The following is a 25857-nucleotide window of genomic DNA, read 5'->3' as shown; positions in this document are numbered from 1 at the left end:
GGCCAAAGGCAGGCGCCAAACCACTGAGCCACCCAGGGATCCCCTAAATAAATCTTTTAAAAAAATAAATGAAACTAAACTTTTAAAAAATTACAAAAAATATTATAAACACCCATGTATGCATACCTGTGCCAAAAAGATTTTTAGGAAATATTTGACAGAATGGTTCTTTGGCAAAAATACTCATTAAGGTTTTCTGTAGCATAGTCTTTATGTTTTTTTTGGGAGGGAGGGGGATTGTTTTTGTTTTTTATATTTGTTGTAGGTGATTGTTGAAATTACATCTTCTTATCTTACCAGGTAATAGATTCCATGGATGCATTAGATAAAGTTGTCCAGGAAAGAGAAGATGCCCTAAGACTTCTTCAGACTGGTCAAGAAAAAGCTAGACCTGGTGCTTGGAGAAGAGACATCTTTGGAAGAATCATCTGGTATATAGTTTTCATTGTGGTTTTTCTAAGATGAGAGTGGAAGTCTTATGCCTCACTCTCTTGTCCAGTATCTTTTATAAAAAGTCTCACCATATGAAATATATTACAGATGTATCCAATGTAAACAGTGGTCCCTAAGCCCCTTTGGGGCCCTAGTACATGAATGAAGGTAGCATTATGTGGTAGGCTAGGCACCTGATTCTCGTGATTCAATTACTTGTTCTTTATGACAGTAGTTCCTAATCTTATGTCAGTTATATGACCTTTAGAAAATTTGATTAAAGTTATATAGATCCTTTCCCTAGAAAAATGTACACATGCACATATAATTTCAAAGGGTTATAAATACCATGAGGCTAATTTTTAGGATACATACCTGCCCATTATGAACCTGAAATTATAAAAGTTCTCAAAACAAAACAACAAAAAAAAGAAGTTCTCAAGGATAAGGCCATATGAACCCATTTCAGAGTTTGCTCCCAGTGCCATGAGGGTAAAGCCCTAGTCCAAATTATGAAACCGTTTATTTTCATAACATCTTTCTACCGTTTGTCCCTCTAGTTCCTGAAGTTCTTTCAGACTTCGGGAAAGGATCTGAATATAAATAATTGAGAAGACCCAGTGTAATCTGTCTCTTCCAGGGCTTTTTTACATTTGGATTAAGCTGCTAAAAGGAAGCGTACTTGGTAGAATTTTAAACATCGGTCAGCAAAATGAAGAAGGCATTGTGCGTGGCTGGAGACTTTCCCTGTACTCTTGAAATTAAACAAGTTATAATAGTGCTTACTCATTAGATAGGATCTTTTAATGGAGTTTGCAGTAATGGGGCTGCTTGGAGCCAAATGTAGAGAAGTAGCTGTACTCTGTGTAATCCAATACAGAAAAGAGAAAAGTTACCAAAACATCTAACTAGAAACTTTATTTTTTTACTAATATTTATTTGGATTAAGTCAGTTGAGATCAATTAAGAAAGGGTGGAAATAGAGGAGAGAATCTGTGTCAGTATTAGAATCTGGATGAGTGCTGTTCTGTTAGATTTTTAAAATTTTCCTTTTAACTTTTCCAGAGCTAAACAAAGTAGTGAACAAAGCAATTATATCATCTTTCCAATGTAGCTTATTAACTCAAACATTGTAATTCCAATGCCTTTTCTCTAATTTTCTATTGCATGTTATAAGTATTGCATGTTATGATATTTATAAGATAGCCTTTTAAATGCAGAGCTCCTTAAAAAGTTTTTTTTCTGTCAAAAAGAACATATGGCATATCATAATATATTAATTATGCTAATGTTATTGCAGACGGAGAGAATCCTAAGCAGGCTCCGTGCTGAGCACTCAGGGCTTGATTTCAGGACCCTCTCAGATCATGACTGAGGCAAAATAAAGAGTCAGGTACTTAACCGACTGAGCCACCCAGGCACCCCTGTAAAATCTTTTAAAAGCCAGTTTTAAAAAAAAGCCAGTTCTATGCATTTTACTGAAAACATATTTAGCTCAAAGATGGCTGAAACTCTGTTTGTAAAAAGTGAAAAATATATTAAATATTTTCTAGTAAGGCAATATCTTTTTGCTTTCTTGGCAGGCACAAATTCAAGCAGTGGCCTATACCTTGGTACCTAAATAAAAGATACAATAGGAAACGATTCTTTGCAATGCCCTATGTGGAACGTTTTGTCAGGTGAGCACAGTACCCTTAATAACGAAACTTATCTTTTCATTAGATGACACAAGTTAAGCTTTTACATAAGTAATACATGTTCGTTATGGAAAAAAATAGAAGAATCAGGTAGAAAAGATGAAATTAAAGTCTTACATAATCTCACCATCCAGAAATAGCTTCTATTAACATTCTAGTGTATATGCTTTCAAAAATTTTTATTGCCTTTCTGTTCGTCAATCTCTATGTAAGTACATGATTAAATTCCTCTCTAATGTGAAAAGGAACATCCAAATACTTTACATAACATATGAGCTCATATTTATTGCAAGGTTGGTGAAATGAAAAGGGGCTAGGGTGAGGAGAGGAGCCTGCTGCATTAAATCTGAAGTCATATTATCTTACAGAATGTTGATTTCCAAATATTTTCTATAAAATTTTTTTTCTTCATTGGGTTTATTATTCAATGGGGAGAATATATATATAGGACTTATGTTATAATAGTAGAGTGAAGTGGTTCCATAAGACCGCAGCTAATAATAATAAAAACAAAGAAGGATTTTAGAAAACAGCTATTTTAGAACACTAGATCCACATCCAAAAGCAGACAGAATCCAAACTGCAATTGGAAGGGGAGAGAATTGGCAAATTTGTGGTTTCAGGTCAAGTGTGCTGCTCAATTCCCATGGCAGTGGCTGCGGAGAGAAGCGGGGTGGGGAGAACATCAAGGTTACTGGCTAGAGATCAGAATTCAAGGCAGGAAAGCAGCTGGAAATTTAAGTAAATTCTGGCAGCATAAAAAACCCACAGCTTTTAAACAACTGCCTTAGATCATATGGTCTACTTTCATCAGGAGTTCTTTAAAAACTTACTTTCTCTCCCAAGATGATATTTCCATACCATAAATAAATACATACATACATACGCTTAAAAAATAAAATACATCTTTTAAACTGGACTTTCAGATCTTATGGTATATTTTAGAATCATAGTTTAAATTTTTCATCTTTCTCATCAAACCAGCTGCCTCTCCTTATTTCCAATTTGATCTATTGTAATGTGACTTCTAATAAAAAGTATGGATTTCGTCTTCCTCTGTTCCTGACACAGGGCTCCTAAAACCCCTGTGGGGATGGGGAGTGTCTTTTGTTATGTTAATAACTTTTGGAGAGCACCTTGTGATGGGGTCTAGTTGCTAGAGGAACCACCTTCCAATAGATGGTTGAAACTTTCAGGCCCACTCCATGATTTCTGGAGAGAGGAAGGGGGCTGGAGGTGAATCAGTTGCCAGTGGCCAATGATTTAATCACGCACGCATGCCTTTGTAATGAATCCTCCATAAAAACCCAAGAGGACAGGGTTCAGGGAGCTTCCCTGTTGGTGAGTGGCACTTGGTGATTGGAGAGGGGGACGCCCTACTCCTCCTTGCCCTATGCACCTCTTCTGTCTGTATGCAGAGTTTTCTATCCTTTTATAATAAATCAATAATCTAGTGAGTAAAAAAAAAAATAATCTAGTGAGTAAAGGGATTTCTTGAATTCTGTGAGTGACTCCGGCAAATTAGTCAAAACTAAGGAGCAGGTCTTGGGAGCCTGAGTTATAGCCAGCCCATCAGAAGTACAGACAACCACCTGGACTTGGAACTAGCATCTGAAGTTCAAGAAGGGAGAGGGAGTTGTGCGAATTTCCAGGCTGTAGCAGGTTGTTGAGCGCAGCTGACAGCCTCTGATGCAATTCCCACCTAGGTAGTGTTAGAATTAAGTTGACGTCTCAGACATTCTGCTTGTGTCTGAGAATTGCTTGGTTGGGGGGACCACCATCAGTGGAAATAGGTCCAGAACCCCTTGATATGGTACATCCATTCTACATGGGCATTAAGCATCCCTCGTCCTTTTCATCAGCAGTCCTTTAGATGCAGTCAGTCTTTAATTCTGCCTGCAGGTCTGCGTCTTCCTTTACTCCGGCTCTGCCCTAGTGCATTCCCTCTTCATCAAAATGAATTCTTTTTTTTTTTTTTAAAGATTTATTTATTTATGATAGACACAGATAGAGAGAGGCAGAGACACAGGCAGAGGGAGAAGCAGGCTCCATGCCGGGAGCCCGACGCGGGACTCGATCCCGGGACTCCAGGATCACACCCTGGGCCAAAGACAGGCGCCGAACCACTGAGCCACCCAGGGATCCCCTCAAAATGAATTCTTGAACATCTTCCTTACTCCAGTCCATTCAAATATTGCTTCCTGGCTAATTTTCCTCAAACCTTTTTATCACATCAGCACTGTTGAAAAGTTTATAGAACAAATCCCAACTCCTTCCCACCATTTCCACAACTTAAGTGTTACCTGTTTATCCTTCATAAAAGGCAGACCTTCTCCTTGTTTCCTGAACAGTCTTGCTCATTTTCCCCTCTTTTGCTGCTCCTTTATTTACAAGTCTGAAATCTCCATTACTCACACTTTAAGGCCCAGTTCATGATGATAAGCAATTGAAGAAGTTTATGTATCCTTTTTCCCTCCACGATTTCTCCAAGCCTAGTGTGCTATTTGGCTCTTTTGTCTTCTTATTCATGTAAGGTGGAAGCTATAAATACTTTTAAAATAATGTGTGAGAATTTATTAATCCAGTGTCACTCTTACACGCCTTATATATGTTCTAATTATTGTTTTTGAAACTAAATTTCTTAGCCTTACCTTCAGAGCATGAAGCATAATCTTCTGAATAGTCTTAAGAATAGCTAACCTTTATTCTCTCATATGGGTTTATTATTTTTTTATGGTCAAAATTTAGTTGGAGCAAAGATTGATTAATAGAGTGACTAATATGATTTCAGCTTTGCTTAGCTTTTATATTTAACTTACAAAATAGCTCATATTTTTTAAAATATACATTTATTTTGGTCTTCACCCAAATGGAATTAGTCTCAAATTTCTGACCTCTCTCACAGCACTAGCATATTAAGATATTCACCGCATCTCTCTTAATTCTCGTTTTATAAACTTTTGCCTAGTGATCAATAAAATTTCCTGGAAAATATCAACTCGAGTACAGTAGAGGCTTGACATCCATGAATTTATTGTTTGCAATTTTGATTCATAAGTGACCCTAGAGGTTGAAAGAATTTAGCTGAGGCACAAATGCTTCACGCTCTGGGATGCTGAGCGTGAGTAGAAGCAAACTCACATAGAGAGCGGCAAGTCTAATTAGCACCTAAGCATCATCTCTTAGTACAGTTTTATTCTCTATGTTGCAGGGAAAAATGATATGGTAGACTGAGTGCTATTTGGAATTAGGGGAATTCCTAAAACTCTCAGGATGTATTCTCAGGATACAAAAAAAAAATCTATCGTATTCAGTAAAAACTAGTGCTTTTATATATATATATATTTTTTTTTTTTTTAAAACTAGTGCTTTTAAAATAAAATATAGAGAGGTAGCCCAGTCTCTTACAGGCTCACAAGCTCTATTCATTCTTTTCAGGTTGGAAAGAGAGGAATTGGTATAGGGTTACAGATGGTTTTGATTTCATGTTCATCTTTGACTTGTGTAGGTTTGCAGTGATTTTCAAGTTTAATAGTCTACATGACACACCTAATATGGAGGCTGGCATGATTTGGGTTTTTCAGTAATTGATTTGGACATATTTTGATGGTACTGAATAACAGGGGAATATTTGTGTGTAAATTGCTCTTATGCTTTTATTATTCTAGACTGAGACTTGAGAAACATGCCCGCATTGAAGCAAGAAAGAAAAGTTTAGAGAAAAAGAAAGAAAAATTTCTTCAGGAAAAGTTTCCACATCTTTCTGAAGCCCAGAAGTCAAGTCAAGTCTAAGATGTCTGAGTTCAAGTTGCCATTTTGTTTTCCTTGGATAACAGTCTATATACAAAAGTAAATATGTATTAATTTATATAAAGAAATTGTGTTTTTAGTCAAATGACTATCAACTATTTTAATTGTTAATATAGCATGCTAACTCTGGGAGTGGTCATACTTCTGCCAAGATTTTTTAAAAATCAGGTATAAAGTTCAAATACCCACTTTATAAATTCTGGCATCTAAGCAGACTTAATACCACCTGTACCTTAGAGCGGGAAAGTGATGTCAACTGGTTACAGCAAAGGCAGAGATTCCGGTAACATTTTTACTATTTGGCTAATAGCATATAAAGGGGGTGTGGATATTTCTGTTAAGAAACAGGGAGTACTTTCACTCAAAATCATGATAAATACATTTAGTCCTTAAAGTAGGGAAGTCACAACACAACAAAAATCCAAAAAAGTATTTCTGGAATGGCTAATAATTTTTATTTAATTTTGCAAGCCTAAGATAAAAAGCATAGGCAGTAAGTTTTACTAGTCAATAAAAACCAATTCTACCAATGACTGGTAATTAACATACTAAACAGAGTTGGAAAGCTTTTACTGAAAGCAAAATATTTAGAGAAAATAGACATTTATACAAAATTATAAAATGCTTGTAATAAGAATAAGTGCATTTCAAGGAAAGCACAAACTTATCTTAATTTATAGAGCCAGTTAAAGCCTTAAAAATTTTAAGTGGAAATTGAAATATGCAAAAATGTATAAACATTCTACAAAAGATGGTCATTCTTTTCCTGAGTATACTAAAGCTATGAAACTTAAGGTGACACAGGAAGGAAGAGCTTTGGGAACTCTCTTCAAGGGCATTTCCTTTCTACGCATTGTTTCCCTCCTTCTTCATATTCTTGTTTGGAAATCCACATCTGCTGAAAGGTACCCTGTAAAATGGAAAGAAAAGTTATATATTGTGCCTTTTTATTAGAAAATACTTTTTAAATACCTTCACCAATAAATAAATAAATAAATAAATAAATAAATAAATAAATAAATAAATAAATACCTTCACAACTCCTAATCTTTAAAGAACCCTTAAGCCCTTCCCCCCAAAATAAGTCTTCCGTTACTCCTCTATTTCTGCCCTCCTCCAGAACACCACAGACACAATTTGGAAAGAATATTAAGTCTTCCTATTCCTATTCAAACTGTCACGAGGCTTTAGAGACAGGAAGATGGGGGGTTTAGCTATTATGGCTCGCTGCCAACCTATGACAACAATAGAAACTGTTGTTGGAAGGCTTGATCCCAGTACCGAATTGAAGAGCTGTTCTGGCACTTGACTAATGGCAGCATTTAGATCCCAAAAGTGCTCATCCATCAGGACTAAGTTTTGCAAGTACACACACAATAGTATATAGGCGCTATAGAAGGTGGAAAGGAGGAAAATGACCCAACGAGGAAGGAGCCTCGGCTACATTATTAATAAAACATAAAGTAGGACAAATCCATTCCCTAAGATGGACTCTATTCAAGTGGATTCATGCATGGTAGCCTGTTTTGATCTAAAAAAGATCTATTAAAAAGATTGGAAATAGAACAAATATATAAGTAGACAGCTACAAACACTTATTAGCTTAAAAATGTTCAGTGTAAGTACTTCATGACATTTACTCTGGCTGCTGTGAGGTGAAGGGAAAATCCTCCAAGTCTAGGGTGCACGTAAGTACAAGAACTTTATCTCCTGATTTAAGGCAGGCACCATCTAAGTAACATGCAAAATCCAGCATCATGACTTCACCATTTGCCCCCAAAGCCAACTCCTGACTTCCTCCACCTCACCAAGAGGCCAGGGAACAGCCTGGACCTGAGAAGGAATGATTGAATTTAACTGTGCTACAGAGAGGTCCTGACCAGTGTCAATGGGAGTATGAGAAGAGGCAGGAGTAAGTAAGTTGAATTCCCACTTTTCTTAGAGAAGGGAAATTGAAACTGGGCTGACAAATAGCCACTGATTAGGCACGGAAGCATTTTGTTAAATCAGAACATGTGGAACTGCTATTAAGTCCTCTCCTCATTTGATAGTTGTAAAATACAAAGATGATGGATGCCCTGGAATTATTTTTAATCTTTTACTATACTCACTGGTACACTTAGGTTAAATGATTCAATAGACTGTTTTTCAAAGTAGTTTAGCTACTAACCAAAGATGCTAGAATCGAGCCACCAATCCATGAACTAAACCTTCGTTCTACCGTTGTGTTATTTGCAATCAATTTCAACCGCATACTCTAAAATAGAGAGAGAAGTATTAGTACAATCAAATTAAGAATGGGTGATTCAACTCAGAAAATTTAGTTTTGATGACTGCCTAGTAACTGTTTCAAATAATGGTAATACATGATTATTTTGTAACAGCTAGGCTAATAGTACGCATGGCTGAATTACTATATAAAGTACTTTCATAAAAATACTTTGTGGCCTTAAAGTATAATATTTGACAATAAATTATATAAACCTTAGGAAACTGCAATTAAAAAGTATGACATTCACAGTTTATATCCCAGAATAGCAAAGACATACTGAACACTTACCTATAAATCAGGTACTGTGTTAAGTGCTTCATACACCATTTCATTTCTTCCAACATCAAATCTAATTATCATCCCAACCTGCCACCTTTCCTGTTGTCCTCCTCAACTTGATCGCTACTACATTTTTAGGCCTTCATGCTGTCCTAATCCGTCCTATCTTGGGTCACTCCACCCTCCTCCACTTCCAAATCAAAATACAGACATCTAATTTCAGGTTAATTTTTTGATTCATACGGATTTCCTCCAAAATTAGTGTTTATAGTTTGAAGTCACACTTTCTTGATAAACATGGTTTTATGGCTTAGTCCTATCCTTATCTCCCTGCATCAAGAGATTTTTCCCTCTACCTAGGAGTTTGTTTCTGGGGATAGTTCTCAAATTGTTGATATTTCCCTGCTTTTTAATACAAGCACACAGTTTGAGTCTTACACAGTGGAAAACTGTGTATTTTTTGGGCGTGGAATATGGAAGGGAGGAGGTACTAGGTGCAGGAGGAATGAATATGGATTTTTATAGGTGAGGAACTGGTTGATATCTGTTGCAATGAAATTTTTTTTGTTACTGCATTGATCTTTAATTGCCTCCTAAATGACCAGGATAATTAACTGCTCTTGACCAGATCTTGGACAGCCCAGATTGACAGTCATTACTCTGGGACTTCCTACCAAACCTAGTAATTAGTACTATATAATTAAGGTCTTTTCCAGATCAGACCATATACTCCAAGAATGTAGTAATCAGGTGTTAATCATGTACCTATATTAGTATTTAAATAACAATTATAAATGTGCCATATGTAAAATGTTCCTTTATATGAGAAACAAAAAGACTACCGAATATACAAATTCTATGGATAACATTAGGGCCCATGTAACTCCTAATACATTTCGTTTACTATAACTACTAGTCCAGAGTAACATATAAAAAACTACTTGATAGAAGTTTTAAAATATAAAGATTATGACTACTACTCTGTTATCAGTATGTACCAGACCTTCTCCTCAAACCACATTCTTCTAATCCTTTTAAAATCCTTTTACAAGTTGTCACAGTGTACCCAGTGATCTTTTTTAAAACAAACACAGGAGCTCTGCAGTCCTGCCAAATTTCATCCCAAAAGTTCACTATTAATAAGCAACAAGACCTGGTACCTATCTTTGTGGGTGGAATTATATCCCCAAAAGAGATATGTTGAAGTTCTCATCCCTGGTACTTGTGAATGTTACCTAATTTAGAAATAGGTTCTTTGCAAATATAATTAGGATACAAATTAAGGTAAGGTCATAGTGGAACAGAGTGGGCCCTTAATCCATTGGATGGGAGTTATAATGAAAAGAACAGATCCATGAGAAGAGGACTGCCTTATGACAATGGAGACAGATGGAAGTGTTGGAGCTCCAATCCAATAACTACCAAAGGATTCCTGGCAGACAGTCAGATGCTAAGAAGAAGAATTCTCATCTGTATGTTTCAGAGAGAGACTTCTGGCTTTCAGAACAGAGAAAACAAATTCCTGTTGTTTTACGCCACCCAGTTTAGTCTGTGATACTTTGTTACGGCAGCCCTAGGAAATTAATACACCATCTATCTTTCCAGCCATATCACCCTTCCCACTTCTGCACAGACTATAAGCCAACTACGCTGAAATACTGGAATATGCCATCTTCCCTTCTTGGTTTGCACAGGATATTCCCTCCACCTAGATAGCCTTTCATAAATTACCAACCAGTTGAACTATTCATTCATACAGCTTCTTCATGAGGGAGTTAAGTGCTTGATCTACAGTGTTCCCTGGAGTGGTTCATGACATACTAACACCACTTAGTATGTTAAACTTTATGCACGTCCATTCATCCTAGCAGACTGAGCCCTTTGTGGGCAGGGACTATATTTTATATTCCTAGTGCCTAGCAGACTAAAGGTACTTAAATATGGAATCAATGAATAAAAGATCCAAATAGTACAAAAGTCCTCTATGAAAAGATGTCATCTATATACAATTTAATCCACAAGGGCTATTTATTTAGGTAATACTATGTTAGGCACACACAAAGTATCAATCTACTACTGAAAAACAAACCTTAATCTATAAGATTCTACCAGTGATGACACATACGACTGAAGAATACCACTAAAGAACAAACAAAACTTACTGGGGGAGTTTTCTGAGAGAGCTCTCTATTCAACCTGTCAGTAAAACTCTGTATTAGCGTGTTTCCTCCTGCCACTATAACACTGCCATAGAGACCCTAGGATAAAAAACAAAAATATATTAGTTCCAAATGTTTCCAACAGTTTTAAATACAACTACAACTAATAGTATATCCTCCTCTACAATTTTCCCTTTTTTAATTTTCTTACTTCTATACAGATCTAGTAGCTTGATCCAGTGGTTCCCAATCCTCGCTGCACATTCAACTCATTTAGGGAATTTATAGGACATCAATGCCTGGGGGCTATTAAATAAAAATCCAGGGGTGGAGCCAGGCAAAGGTTTTGTTAGTTTTAAACTCCAATGATTCTGGGGCGCCTGAGTGGCCCAGTCGGTTGAGCATTCAATGCAGTTTTAACTCCCATCATGATCACAAGGCTCAGGGGATGAAGCCCCGCCTTGGGGCTCTGTGCTCAGCAGGGAGTCTGCTTAAAGATTCTCTCTGCCCCTGCCTCCACTTGCGTGTGTGCTCTCCCCTCTCTTTAAAATCAATAAATAAATCTTAAAAAAAAACAAAAAACCCTCCAGATGATTTAATGTGGATTAAGGCTTAAGAACCACTAATTTAAAGCAATTATTCTAAAACTAAAACCCAATCATAATTTTTTGGCAGATAGCTGCCAATATTTAGTAGAGGTATGTTTTATACCTTCACCTTGGAATGCTCATCTAGAAGTATTCAAAATTAGACAGTGAAGATTATTTAATGATTATGACAGTGCATAATCTAATAAGATCCCTGACCAAAATGACTGTTACCTTTCTCTTTTGCAGGGGTATACATCGAACCACATAGGGACTTTTTTTCAAAATCCACCCCAAAAAACTGAGTCCCTACTTACAAGCAGTTCCTACTTACAACCTCTAATTTGCATGTATGTATCGTATCAGAAAGCTAAATGTCAGCCTGCTTTTTAAAGTTTTTTTTTTAATTCTGTTAGTTAATATACATGTCAACCTGTATGCTTTCTAATGGCTAAGTTCATATTTTAAAAATTTATTCCAAATATCTAAATCCTCTAACTTTTAAAAGAGAAAATGGAATATAGAAGCACGTCCTCTGCAATCAGTATTTGTTAATTAAGGGAGAAATCTCACTAAAAACAAAGTTATCACACTCTTATAGTAAGTATAATTCAATTTAATTGCCTTCCCCCAAAGTGGCCTTGAGTGTGTGTTAAAAATCTGTGTGCACATCCCTATTGTCTTAGAAGCACCATGTGTTTGCTAGGTGCTAGCTGAAATATAGAACATTTTTCATTGCCACCCAAAAGTCTTTTTTTGAAAGTGTTTTTTTTTTTTAAATTTTATTTATTTATTTATTTATTTAATTTATGATAGTTACACAGAGAGAGAGAGTGAGAGAGAGGCAGAGACACAGGCAGAGAGAGAAGCAGGCTCCATGCACCGGGAGCCCGACATGGGATTCGATCCCGGGTCTCCAGGATCGGGCCCTGGGCCAAAGGCAGGCGCCAAACCGCTGCGCCACCCAGGGATCCCTTGAAAGTGTTTTTTAATACATCCCTAGCTATTGGTACTATGCTCTAAGCAAATGAATTAACTCAATTTTTTAAGGCAGTATGTTGGCTACAAATTGAATCTAGGGTTTAAATAAGATATAATCGATCTAATAAATACTATGTATATAATATGGAGCTAGCATTTAAAACTTGGCAAAGCACAAAAAATATGAAGGTTGATCCTCTAAGCTCCATGTAAAAGTTATAACGTAATTTAAACCCACACCTTTCTGAACAATAAAAGTAGCAAAACTATATACAACAAAAGTCACCAATAATATTTATTTTGGTTTGTCACATTTTAGGAAATCTCTAGAAGAGCACTATCCAAAAAAAACTTTCTGTGATGACAGAAATGTTCCCTATCTGCACTGTCCTACAGTAGCCATTAGCTGCATTTACAATGTGGCTAGTGCAGCTGAAGAACAGAATTTTAAATTTTTACTTATTTTAAATTGTCACATGTGGCTGGTAGCTTCCACATTGGACACCATAGCTCTAGATTTCTGGATTTTTCCTTTTCTAGTACTTCATGATTTTACATACTCTAAAATAGATTTCAAAGTCAAGGGTCAAAGTTGCCAACTTAATTAAATATTGATCTGGGAGCACTCTCTTACCCTAAAAAATACCTTTATACCATAAGCAGGAGGCTGACACTTACTGGTCTGATATCAATATCGCACATTCCAACACTTGTAGTGACAACGTGACTGACTCCCAGCATTGTATTTCCTGATAACCCCTACAACAAAATAAAAATGAGTAGTCCACAGAAGAACTTCAAACAACATACCCAAGAATATCTAGGCAGTCTTATTTAGGTTTTATAATTACACAAGATCTTCACATATACAGGACAAGCCATGCAAATTATGAATCAAGCTTTCATACCTTTACATTGGAAGGGTCAAATAATCCTTCAGGAATCTTTAACCGCTCTGCTCCAAAGTCACAGTTGTATCCATTAGGGAATTCATAATGAACAGTTGGCATCTGTGCAGCTACTCTGAAAACATAGTAAACATTAAACAAAAGACAGAATCCTATTCGAAATTATAAACTAAGAAATTATCAACTTCTAAGAAAGCAGAATATCTTTTGTTATTCAATATTTAACATAATTTTTTACCTTTAGACCAGTTAAGCGTATTCTGCAATTCTTTAACTAAATAAATCATATTTCTCTCCTCATTTATGAAGTATTCAGTGTTGAGAAGATTAGTATGAAGGTTTTAATGAGCTATTATAAATCTTATAGATAAGAAAACATACTGTTCATCATAAGTTGAATCTGATACTTGAAGTACTGAAGCTTGAAAATCCTGGATAACACACTATGGATTAAAAAAAAAAAAGTTTTTAAGAAACAAGGTTATGGAGATTTGTCTTTGCAATCTATACTTTTGTAATATTATATTTGAAATACTTAATGAAACTGGACCATGTTCCTGGATGGCAAAGTCCTTTCATGGGTATAAATCTATCCAGCAAGGACTCAGAGTATCAAGAAACCCAATTCTAAACATCTGCATTAGAAACTAAATTATATGACATTTAAATTAACAGTAATTATGGAACAATAATGAGATAAAAAAAAAAAATCAGGAACCCTCATACCTGTCCTGCATAACAAAACTGGTTTCAGAACACTGTTCTTTCCTTAAAGATAAGCCTAGACTTAGATGCAAGATTATCTGAATATGTAATGTATACATATACACATATATGGCATCTTATGTAATTTTTAATGACTGCACAGAGTATAAAACAATTAAAAATTTTGCTACGAAATAAATACAACCTCTGGGCTGCTAATGAAAAATCTCATTTAATATCTAGACAAACTGTTAATCATCTTCACAATTTTTCCTTCTACTAAACATCCACAAAAAATCTTTATCTTTAGGTGTAAAAAAATATCAGACAGGATATACCTCTGACAAATTATGACTTTCATAGCCTTTTACTGTTAGAAATGAATGTACATTGCGGTGTGAGAGGTTTTACTAACCTCTCCTCCTCTAAGTTATATGTTCGGAGATGGATTTTTGGTAAAGAGAATCTTACTGGCTCCTTACTATGACACATTTTTTTAACACGACATTTTTTTAATGACACATTTTTTTTTTAATATGGCTGACTGATGTTAAAAAGAACATAACTGAGCCATACTAGCAGGTCTCTACAGACTAAAACTATTATCTTAGACAAAAAAATGAACAGAATAACATAATGTTTGCTTTTACTCCAAAATCAAAGTTCTTTCCAGGTCTTATCATAGTAATGTAAATGAATGCAGTAGTTTGTTGAGACAACTTGTTTGACAAATACAAAAAATAGCCCTTCCTCTAAAAATAAGCTATTATTTTTTATTGTAAAATATCATTGAAACTATAAAGCGGCAGCCCAGGTGGCTCGGCAGTTTAGCGCCGCCTTCAGCCCAGGGCCTGATCCTGGAGATCCGGGATCAAGTCCCATGTCAGTCTCCCTGCATGGAGCCTGCTTCTCCCTCTGCCTGTGTCTCTGCCTCTCTCTCTCTCATCTCTCATGAATAAATAAATAAAATCTGAAAAAAAGAAAAAAAAATATATATATATACGCGCTCAGGGTGCTAGGTGGGCTCAGTTGGTTAAGCATCTGCCTTCAGTTCATGACCTTGGGGTCCTGGAATGCATCCCCAACATTCAGTGGGGAGTCTGCTTTTCCCTCTCCCTCTGCCCTTCCCCCCGCTCATGCTCACACTCTCTCTCTCAAATAAAATCTTGAAAAAAAATAATAAACCGCTCACATTCTATTAAAAAACTTACAGCCTATAATAGTTTTATGAAGAGAGTAAGGCTACTTACATTACACATGTAATTGTGCCAAGACCTTGTAACCTGTGGCAACTTCTCTTTTCTTTTCCAATTCGCTGGAGATCCTTCACGAACAGCTTCCTGAGTACCAAGAGCATGTGCTAGGTTAGGAGGGTTCACAACATAGGGGTGGAGAGTTGGAGATAAATTCCAAAATGAAAATCCAGGCATCACTTACTTTTGATGCAATCATATATGGAGGAATCAGTTCTATATTCATTTCTTGGAAGAGTTCTCTGCATTGCATAGTAATAAAGTCTCCAGCAAGAGGGGATTTTACAATGCCTATGAAAACAGATTAAACAAGGCTAGGACAGCATTAAACCCAAGCTCCTTGGGACAAATTCTTCTGTGTATTTATATATGAATAATTTTTTCAAGTAGAAATAACTGAACTATCCCTCTAAGCATGAATGAAGCCATGTATCAGTTTAAATATACATTATATTTTTTAAAAACCCTTAACAAAGAGATCTTATTTGGAAACTGGTATGACTTGATAGTCCAAGTCATACCAATCACTGTGTGATAGTCCAATCACTGCTGTATTTTCTATGTCTTCATGGCAGCTAACATCATCTCAGTGTACCCTAGTTAAATCCATTTACCTTGCTGAAGGACATAACCATCATGAACTGGAATTGCAGTGGTATGAGTGGCTCCACTGTCCAAAATTAGCCCAGTAGAACGACCATTAGCAAATCTAGTTTAAAGCATTAAGGAAAAGAAGGTATCAAGGCTCCTAAAATAATATTTATTATAAAGGGAAAGTTTTATTAAAGCATTCTTAAACATGTGTATTATGGCTTAAGATATGTTAAAGTTAATCCAGGGATGAAAACTGGTGTCAAATAACTCTGGGTTAAAGACAAATGAGAATAGGCAGAACTTCCATAATGATGATGAGAGGAAGTCAGGGAAACCTTTATCCCAGAGAGAGACATCTATTAAACTGGTCAAAATTAGCACAATCTTTCAAAGTCTCTGGAGACAGATGAAAGGACTTATAACAAATTAAGAAGCATTTAACAAAATCTACAGAAACTCGGTACGAACAGTGGTAGGCTGTGGCATTTGAGCTACGAACTAAAACCATTCTCCACAGAGGATTTAAAAAAAAAAATATTTCAGCAGTGTAGCAGCTGAGTGGCAGTTCCAACAAATCAATAGGAAAGCTATTGCAGGTGGATTCAATGGCCAGCAAATATATCGGCAGATCCCAGCTTTCCACAGCTCTGTGCTGCAGAAGGCCTGTGTCATGAACCTCATAAACCAGTACTCAGGAGTAGGGCCATTCACATGGTCATCAAATATTTACTGAGCATCTATTATGTGCCTAGTGATAAGTTTGGTACTGAGGGAAGGTATCAATCTGGCACTGGCATTCCCAAGCACAGAAGGCACAAAAAGGTGACCCGAAGCAGGCTCTACCCTGAAGGGTATCCTGTTTAGTAAAAATCAGTAATGCTGTGAAAAGAACAGCTCAGGGTGTCCTAGGGGTATAAAGGAGAAACCACTTAACCAACGCTGGAGAAATCCAAATGTAAGGTAGGGAGGAAAAGACAGGGAAGATAGGAACATGTAGGAAGGCCAGCAGGCAAGAGGGTACAGTGAGGCCAAGGAAGTGCAAAGTAGTTCAGGAGAGCCTGCAAGAATGTACATGATTTTGGCTTAAAGCAGCCTGGCAATTAACAAAGATTATTAGAGGGGCAGTGGGAATGGACAAGGTGAGAAGATGGGTTGCAATAATCCTGGAAATAGCTTACACCTAAAGCAGTGGCAGTGGAGAAATAAATGGATTTTGGAGGTAGTGGGGAGGAAAAAAAAATAGGTCTTGATGACTGACTAAATTTGAAGGGTTAAAGAGAAAGATTTCTGGTCTGTGCAACTGGAAGCTAGACGATTTTTGGAGAAGGAATAAATTTGAGAGGAGAGAAGATTAATTCAGTTCTGGACATAATGAGTTTAAAGTGGTTCAACAGAGAACTAATACAAAAATTTCTAGTAGGGCACCTAGATGTGGGCCTGGAGCTCACAAGAAAGAGCTGGGATACAGAACAGTACAGATTTGGAATCTGTTAGTGTATGACTGGTGTCTGAAGCCAAGGAAATTAATAATTTAAACCAGAAAGAGCATGTCAAGAGAGATGAAGGGCTAACGGCAGAAAACCAAGCAATGGGTAAGAAATGATCAGAATCAATAAGAATCAATGGCCAGAAAGACAGGTTGGTGATTTATCTTTGCTAATATTGGTACTCTACTGACCTTTGGTCAACTATACATATAAATGTTAAATTGAGGCTCTATTAGTACAAAAGGACAGATGCAGTAATACCAGACTAAAAAGTAGCATAAAGATATATGGACCCTCCTAAAAATAACAATCAAAATCTGAACAAATTATCTTAAATAACCACTTTAAGACTAGAAAGCTTTCAAAAGCAGCCAAAATTTAGTCTCCTAGAACTGCCGCTGGAAGGGGTAAGAAGCTGAAGTTTATAGCTTCCGTGCCTGCAGGTGCTCCCCAGCTCCATGGCTACGGCTTGGGAAAGCAGTGGTGGAGAACTGCACCTTCACCACTTTGAGTGAACAGAGGAAGTTCAGGGCTGGAAGAAAAGCTGGACAGGTAAAGTTGAAACCCTACAAGCCAGGAAACAACAGAAAGGGTAAAACCCAAATCTGAGTATAAAATATACCCACATCTCTGACTGACTGCTAAACTATTCAGGGCCAGGACTTTGGGGGCCCAACAAAAACAGAACACAGACTAATCCACTCTTCAAATCAGAGCAGCACCTGTGAGTTCTGTGATTTTGTCACATTTTTAGCTAAATGCATTCTCCAACAGTATGCAGCTTGGTTCACAGAAAGCCCTCCTTACTAGCTTGAGATGTCAAGAGGACAAAGCCTGAAGTGGACAGATATAATAACCTAGCGGTCAATTAAGTCAGATAAAACAATGCAACCCTTCTCACTAATATTTTTGTTCTTGGAAAGCATATCTTTCATAAAAATGTTATTTATGCTAACCTTAATGGATCTTTTTTGGTCATTTTTAAGTGAATAATTAAAAGCTAAAACAATTCTTAGTTGGAGTGCCTGGGTGGCTCAAGCAGTTGAGCATCCAACTCCTGGTTCTTTTGCTCAGGTCATGATCTGAGGGTCATGAGATGGAGCCCCACATTGGGCTCTGCGCTCAGTGGGGTATCTGCTTCTCTCCTCCTCCTCCTGCCTCTCCCCCACCTCATGCACTGGCTCACTCTTTCATATAGATAAAGTCTTAGTTTTAATTTCTCACAGTAATACTGACAGATAAAACCCACATAAACAAAATCTTTTTGCAGTCCTCAGTAATTCTTTAAAGTATAAAGGAGTCCTGAAGCCATGCATGTTTGAGAGGTCAAAACAATTTTTAGAATACTCCTCATATGTTATTTGCCTTTTCCAGTGTCATTTTCTCATGAGTGTATAGGTGACTTTTCCAAAGACCATGTCATATGTGATACAGAACAGACTGAATGCAAAAGACAGATATGAGAATCCAACATCTGCTATTAAGCCTGACATTAAAGAGATCTGAACAAATATAAAGTAATTCCACTCTTTTCATAATTTTTTTTGATTTTAGAAAAGTTAATTTTCATTAAAACATTTTATATTAACCTACAATGATTTATTATTTACTTAAACTAATAAATCTAATTTTTTTGTTTCTATTTTAATTTCCAATATGGTAAACACTGACAGATATAATCCATGAAAGCTCTGGTTATAAAAGGTTCGAAATCTGCTGGGCTAGAAAAACATAGTAAAAGGACATCAGTCAGCTAAATCCAGAAATGTAGGAAATTCTACAGGACAATCTACTTCCTTAACAAATTACAAAAGAAAAAAAGGGTCTGGGGGAATAGAATCTACAGATGAAAAGAGACATGCTGAACAAATATGATGTCGGGCCCAGACTGAAATATATTAAACAGTTTTTTAAAAAAGGTTGTGATTACTATTTTTGTCTTTAGACACATGGTCAAATCTTTTAGGGATCCATGCTAAAGTTCCTATGGATAAAACTGTATCATCCTTGGGGTTTACTTCAAAATCACAGTAAGAGGGGGACTGGGTGAGGTTGTAACTACTACAAGTTAGCTATGTGTTGAAAATTATTAAACTGTGTGATGTGCAGATGGAGGTTCAATATAATACTGTGTTAAAAATTTTCCATAGAAAAAGGTTAAAAAATAGAACAATGCCCAATTCTGTTTATACACTCTTTATAAGGAAGTAGCCAAATAGACCTATATTCAAATTTAGTAAAGCCACTTGAAATTGTGAACTTGAACCAGTTTGCTTACTTTGACTTGAGAGGGTTATTAATGAGTATTAATGAGATAATACAGTGCCATCGTCTACTCAAAAACGTGCAATGGTTCTCTAGAGTCTAAAGTTCAATTTTTTTTTTTAAAAGATTTTATTTATTTATTTACTTGAGAGAGAGAGAGAGAGAGAGCACAAGAGGGGCAGTAGGGAAGGGAGAAGCAGGCTGCCCGCTGAGCAGGGAGCCCAACGCAGGCCCGATCCCAGGACTCCAAGATCATGACCTGAGCTGAAGACAGACATTCAACTGACTAGGCCACCTAAGTGTCCCTAAAGTTCAAATTTTTAAAACCTAACATGTAAGGTCTCTATAGTTTGACCCAAACCTATTTCCTTCTGAAGTCTAACAGAAATCTTCAAAGGAAAGAAATCTTCACAGGAAAGAACACTTACACTTTCTACTGCCACACTTTTGCTAAATTCATCTTCAAAATAGCACTACAGACAATATTAGATTACAGTCCCCACAGTGACCCTCACATATATGTAAAATTTACTTAAATAATATAGCAATTGAGGAAGGTATACAACATAAATTAGTAAAAAGTGAAGCTAGGTTTTAAGTACTTAATTCAAAATCAGTTTGTAAGCATTTCAACTTGAACTCTAAATACAGGGCTCCTTCCCCCACCTCATACAAATCAAATCTATTCTCTTCATAAACATTTGTCAGGCAACTATTTTCCTCTGGGGAACTTCCACAATTCCACAAAAAATTATAATCAATCATGTACTTCTTCATAACTTTTGCCAGTTATTTTGAAGTGCTTATATTTAAATCTATTATTTACCTTTAAACAAGAATATTACATTACATATTCTTTGAGATAAGAACATAACATTTCCTTGTCTGTCCTTTAACATGCCTACAATTAATATTTGATTTTATTTTAAATTGGTGATTTAATCTTAAGTGAATTTATATATAATTTCCACTTTTCTATGGTAATGGGAAAAGAGAAAGGAAATGGCAATCTTTGAATTTGCTTAAACACTATCTTCTATTCCCCTACTAAGAAACAAAAAATTTCAAAACCTTATCAACAAGCAGGATTTGAGCATTTCTTTATTTCCCTCTAATAACTTCTGGTATATCTTTTCCAATAAGAAATACTGAAAGATAAAAAAGGAGAGAGAGAAAAACCCCAAACTTCTGAACAAGCAAGAACTGGCTCATGTCTTCCTGCTGGGGGCATTCTCTTTAATGGTACCATATTTACTTTGAAAGAAAAGCTGAGTATTACTCTTTCAAGGATACGCTGTCAAAACTGCAGTTTTGCAAAGGAAGAATGCAGGGATGTTGTAGTGTTCAAACATTAACTCTGTCAGTTTCTCTCTCTTTGCTCTAGTATTCCACTTGAAAAGGGGGAAAAAGAAATGCAAGTTATTTACTGTTTAAAAACTAAAATGTTGATTTATTTCAAGATTCAATATAGCACCACATTAACAAAGATTTAAGCATTAAAAACAGAATACCACATAAAATAATCTTCATAAGAATATATGTGTATTAAAAAAAAAAAAAAGAATATATGTGTATTTATTTCTATTTATCTGTAAATAAATTCAGTAAATATAAATGAAAATTTATTTAATAAAAAGTATAATTATCTGTTGCTATGAATTCTACAAGTTACAGACTTCAAAGTACAAGAAAATCACAATTCTTATAAACTATTATTAAATCTTAAGAATTAATCTGGTAATTTTAAACCACCAAATTCTCCTACTTAGAGTTGGTACACATAAAGAAAACTATAGGTTAAAAACAATAACAAAATATTGATAATTTATGATCGTTACGATAATATCGTTAATTTATGATTTATGATAATTTGGACTCTACTAAATTTATTTCACAAGAGTCCTGGGTCTAGTAATTTCCAGCCCTAGTTCCATATTTGACTTCTCTCCTGGAAAACAGAATATAAAAGCAGATACACCTTGCCCCTGGGGCATACGGGACAATTCATAAACCCAAATGGGAAGTGGCCCAAGGAATTCAAGTGTTAAATAAATCCCTGGAAAAAATAAATAATCAAATTCCATTTAGGGTGCTTTGTTATTGTTCTTTGAATATTTTAACTACTGAAATAATAAAAATTGTAACAGGATATAAAAAATTAATCCTCCTTTCCCTAATTTTCAAAATTCAAAATATGCCTCTTTAAAGAAAAAAAGAACACAATCTTTGAATGAATTTAAAAAACAACTACAAAACTCAGAAAAGAAAGCCTGTCTTACCGGTGCTTCTGACATGAGAACAGGATGCAGGCTGGCTTCTGATTTGACATGCATTTTGTAGGTATGATCCAAAATAGCCTGGAAACTATCCCAGTCTTCAACTACAATATAAGATTAATACCTTGAAAACAATGCTTAGTTGAAGATGAACACAGAATCTTTTAAGAGATGGTTTCTATAGTTAAGCATTAACATAGAATCTACTTATTTTATAGATTTACTTCGTAATACAGTACTTTATATAGACATCATCTTTGTTGTCTATAAACACGGAGCCTCTTTTTGGTTCCTCCAGCCCCAACAGTATCACAACTCCTAGACCTGTCCCAAATATAATTACTGTATCTAATAGACCTAAAATGCCAAATAAATATTATTCAATAAGTACTTACTAGAAGCACAGTATGCAATTTGAATGGTAAGAAAAAATACAAAAGAATGGTATGATCTAGATTGGATATCAAAAAGCTTACAATCTACTTGAAAAAAGATTTAAAAACCTAAAAACCTAAAAAAAAACCTTCAGGGAATAGTTCAATTTGGCTTCCACCTAAACATTCCATCGAAAATGCTTGCATAAGTCACTAATGACCTGCTGACAGACAAATCCAGGGGAAACTTCACATTTGTAATATCCTTGACTCCTTCAACATCATCTGACACTACTGAACACTGAAGAGTTTACAAACTTGCTCTGCCACAGTCCAAAGAAAAAATGTCATTACCTGTACAACATACTCCCACAGGCATATGAGGATTTGTTTGTTTGGTCAATGAACTGTTAGTCACTCTAACACTTCCTTTCTTGTGTAAATCTCAATGTCACAGCTGAGAACAATGAAAATGAATCACTTCTATGCTCCAAGAACTTTTTCTTCCCTTAGCCTTCTCCTGAATATTATTTATCCTCCTACATCCCTAACTGTTCCTTCTCATTCTCCTTCATGGACACCCATTCTTCTCTTTGGATAAAAACAGAACAGGCTCTCACAAGGGACGCTATCCTCCACCTGTGTCTCATCTTCCACATGCTTTCTGGCTAATATAATACAACTCCATGTCTTAAAATTCTTCTCACCGACTTACTACAACAGCACCTATATTCAAATACTTTGCACACAGTAACTAAAAAAGACCTGCTTGCAAGGCTGACCCTTAGCTGGCATCTGAGAACTCTGATTGATAACTACACTACACTGATGAAACTTCCCCTAAATGATGAGAGTAGTTCACTGCACCTCAACTGTTTGTACAATGTGGTTTATGATGAACACCTTTCCCACTGAGAACCCTAGGTTTTAGTACATGCAAGGCACAGGGTACCCACATGATCACCCCCAGTAAAAATTGTCTCTAATGAACTACTCTGGTAGACAACACACATGTTACATCTCATTGCTGGAGGAATTAAGTACATTCTGCTTGACTCCACTGTGAAAAGACTCTAAGAAGTCTGCACTGCTTTCCTCTGGACTTCACTCCATGCCCTTTCTTTCCTGTTAATTTTGCTTTGTATCCCTACAGTAGAATAAATCTTAGCCATGAGTACAACTATATTCGGAGTCCTGTGAGTCCTTCTAGTGAATAACTGAACCATAAGAGTGATCTCCGGTATTACATTTGCCTTTTAAGACCATAAAACCTCCTCCTTCCCATTCTATCCTACCTCAATGCATGGTACCCAATCACCCCAATCAAAAATCTAGGAAAATTTTCATCTCTTTGATACCCCTCAAAGCCAACTCAGGATCTCCATCAGTAATAAAATGTGAACCCTCTTCATTTCTCATCTGAATTCTCACCTAACTAATCCTAGTATCTTCCTCTAATCTAGCCTATATAACACTGTTAGAATCCTCCCTCTAGTTGGAAAATATGAATATTTCATATCTCTGTTTAAATTCCTTTGGGGTATCCTTTCATTTGCCAGCTTAATACACCCCTAGTGTGGTGGTTTACAAGTCCTATCATGATTGCTCTCTGCCCACCTTTACTGCAACTGGTCCTAATACACCCACTGTTACAGGGATCCTTTTTTTTTTTTTTTTTTTTAAAGATTTTATTTATTCGTGAGAGACACACAGAGAGAGAAAGAGGCAGAGACACAGGCAGGGGGAGAAGCAGGCCCCATGCAGGGAGCCCGATGTGGGACTTGATCCCAGGTCCCCAGGGTCATGCCCTGGGCTGAAGGCGGCGCTAAACCGCTGAACCACCCGGGCTGCCCTGTTACAGGGATCCTTAACGGATGACCTTTCTAAACATGTAAGCTTCTTCTGCAGCTCCACCTATTTACATATGCTGGTTGCTCTGCTTTACTCAACCTTGACATTCAGACTAATCCTCATTTCTTGGTCAAGATCCAGTACAAAAGCTACCTCCTTTATGAAAACCATCACTGACTTCCAATGAGAGTTAAATACCTCTCCTCTCTAATCTCACTGCTTATCAAACACAGCTGTAACACTTAACCTACATATTTCTATATTTATATTTATCTCCCCTATGAGTTTCTTAAGGAAGAGGAACAAGTTGATGCATTTTGTATTCTCGTGCCTGGAACAGAGAGTTTGTGTAATAAAAACAACAAAATATCCAATATTCGAATTATAGGAAGTTTTGTGTCTGGGGCACCTGGGTGGTTCAGTTGGTTAAGTGCCTGCCTTCAGCTTAGGTCATGATCCCAGGGTCCTGGGATCCCAGGGTCCTGGGATGGAGCCCCGCATGGGACTCCCTGCTCAGCAGGGAGCATGCTTCTCCCTCTGCCTCTCCCCATCCCCTGCTCTTCTGTGCTTAAGCTCACACTCTCTCAAATAAATAAATAAAATCTTTTAAAAAAATTAAAAACAAAAATTCAATTTAAAAAAAAAAAGAGGTTTTGTGTCTAAAATGTAGCACGCATACTCTATAATCAAATCCATAGAAACAAATATTGTACCCATTCCATTTTTTAGTGGTGAAATGGCCTCTGTGTTCTCCCTGGGAACGCGCAGGGCATTAGTATCTATGTAATAGGTGGGGCCGCCCTGTTTGCCTTTATCACCGTCTATTTCCATCAGTGTGCTTCCATCATCTCTTTCTACCACCATACCAATAGCTGTGGGGAAATCCACCTGGAAAAGTCAAAAACATAAGAATACAAGTTTTACTTGCTTTTACCAAGTAGTCGTTTTTTTCAAACTAAAGTCTTTTACCATAATTGAGTCAGAATTTCTGCATGAATTTGATTCTGCATAAATGTCCCTTTCATATCTAATGAACTAACACTATACTTACCTTGGGACAGTCTTCACCAGCATAACCAGCTCTCACAGTATAGGATCCAATATCAAAAACAAGAGCTCCAACTTCATCTGAAAAGATGAAAGGATAATTAACATTAACACAGGTATCATATTAAAATTAAGAGTTGTTAATGTGCTTAAAATAAGAATGTGAAACCTCTATTACAAATTAAAATAAGTATTACATTCATATTATTACTGGCTTGAACCTAGTTTTAAATACACCTTAAAAAATAAAGATTCATTTAATTAAAATATAACAATACATTGTATATCAGCAGAGGTTCAATCAAGAATGAGATGGTACACTAAAATTGGGTAATCTGCAAGAGTTTACTTATTAAAGGGACTATTTATAAAGATACAGGAGGCACAATACAGGAAAACCAAAAGGGACAGTATGGTACGCTAGCACTAATAATAGAGATTTGTTACCACTCTTAGAACGGAAGAAACATGGAGAAAGAACTGTTACCAGAACCTAGAGAGAGTTCTATTTGGGGGGCTACCTGACAGCTGTGACTTCAGTTGAGGGATGCAGTGACCCATGGCTAACCCTGAGGGGAAGAAATCATACTAATAAATATGCCAACCTCAACCTCCCTCTTCCCCCTCTTCATTGGCTCAGGTGATCTTACAATTTCTCGTCCAACTGGGCTACTAATGAATGCAAAAAAGATCCTCTATTAATATTTCTACCAGGACAAGAGGCATGAAGCAGGATATGGTTACCCTACCACTAGCCAAACCAGAGGTTAAGAGACCCACTGAAGCAGTCTATAATGGTCATCCTTATGGGCACAAAGAGGGTGGAAATGGGTGGAAAGTAGATCTGCAGGGGGAAGTGTAGTGTAGTACACTTAGGTAC

General features: G+C 36.4%; 2 protein-coding genes across 12 annotated transcripts in view; one reads left to right on the top strand and one right to left on the bottom strand.

Moving 5' to 3' along the window:
• MRPL47 (mitochondrial ribosomal protein L47) overlaps window positions 1-6024 on the top strand; it is a 30975-nt gene extending 24951 nt beyond the window's left edge. For all 6 annotated transcript variants that reach the window (XM_072807482.1, XM_072807483.1, XM_072807485.1 and 3 more), the window contains 3 exons: window positions 301-431; window positions 2016-2111; window positions 5798-6024. In XM_072807482.1, the coding sequence (XP_072663583.1) occupies window positions 301-431; window positions 2016-2111; window positions 5798-5921 (351 nt within the window). In that variant the 3' untranslated portion in view covers window positions 5922-6024. The remainder of the gene's footprint in view (window positions 1-300; window positions 432-2015; window positions 2112-5797) is intronic.
• Window positions 6025-6371: 347 nt separating this feature from the next.
• ACTL6A (actin like 6A) overlaps window positions 6372-25857 on the bottom strand; it is a 65572-nt gene continuing 46086 nt past the window's right edge. For all 6 annotated transcript variants that reach the window (XM_072807480.1, XM_072807476.1, XM_072807475.1 and 3 more), the window contains 13 exons: window positions 24982-25058; window positions 24644-24818; window positions 21709-21809; window positions 20723-20820; window positions 15698-15792; window positions 15268-15374; window positions 15081-15170; window positions 13507-13568; window positions 13126-13240; window positions 12896-12976; window positions 10653-10748; window positions 8110-8196; window positions 6372-6849 (listed from right to left, as the gene is read on the bottom strand). In XM_072807480.1, the coding sequence (XP_072663581.1) occupies window positions 6769-6849; window positions 8110-8196; window positions 10653-10748; window positions 12896-12976; window positions 13126-13240; window positions 13507-13568; window positions 15081-15170; window positions 15268-15374; window positions 15698-15792; window positions 20723-20820; window positions 21709-21809; window positions 24644-24794 (1164 nt within the window). In that variant the 5' untranslated portion in view covers window positions 24795-24818; window positions 24982-25058 and the 3' untranslated portion in view covers window positions 6372-6768. The remainder of the gene's footprint in view (window positions 6850-8109; window positions 8197-10652; window positions 10749-12895; window positions 12977-13125; window positions 13241-13506; window positions 13569-15080; window positions 15171-15267; window positions 15375-15697; window positions 15793-20722; window positions 20821-21708; window positions 21810-24643; window positions 24819-24981; window positions 25059-25857) is intronic.

The sequence above is a fragment of the Canis lupus genome, chromosome 31 (assembly GCF_048164855.1).
Source record: "Canis lupus baileyi chromosome 31, mCanLup2.hap1, whole genome shotgun sequence".
Taxonomy (NCBI): Eukaryota; Metazoa; Chordata; class Mammalia; order Carnivora; family Canidae; genus Canis; species Canis lupus.
Note: the sequence above shows the minus strand (reverse complement) of the source record. Positions and strands in the feature narration are given on the sequence as shown.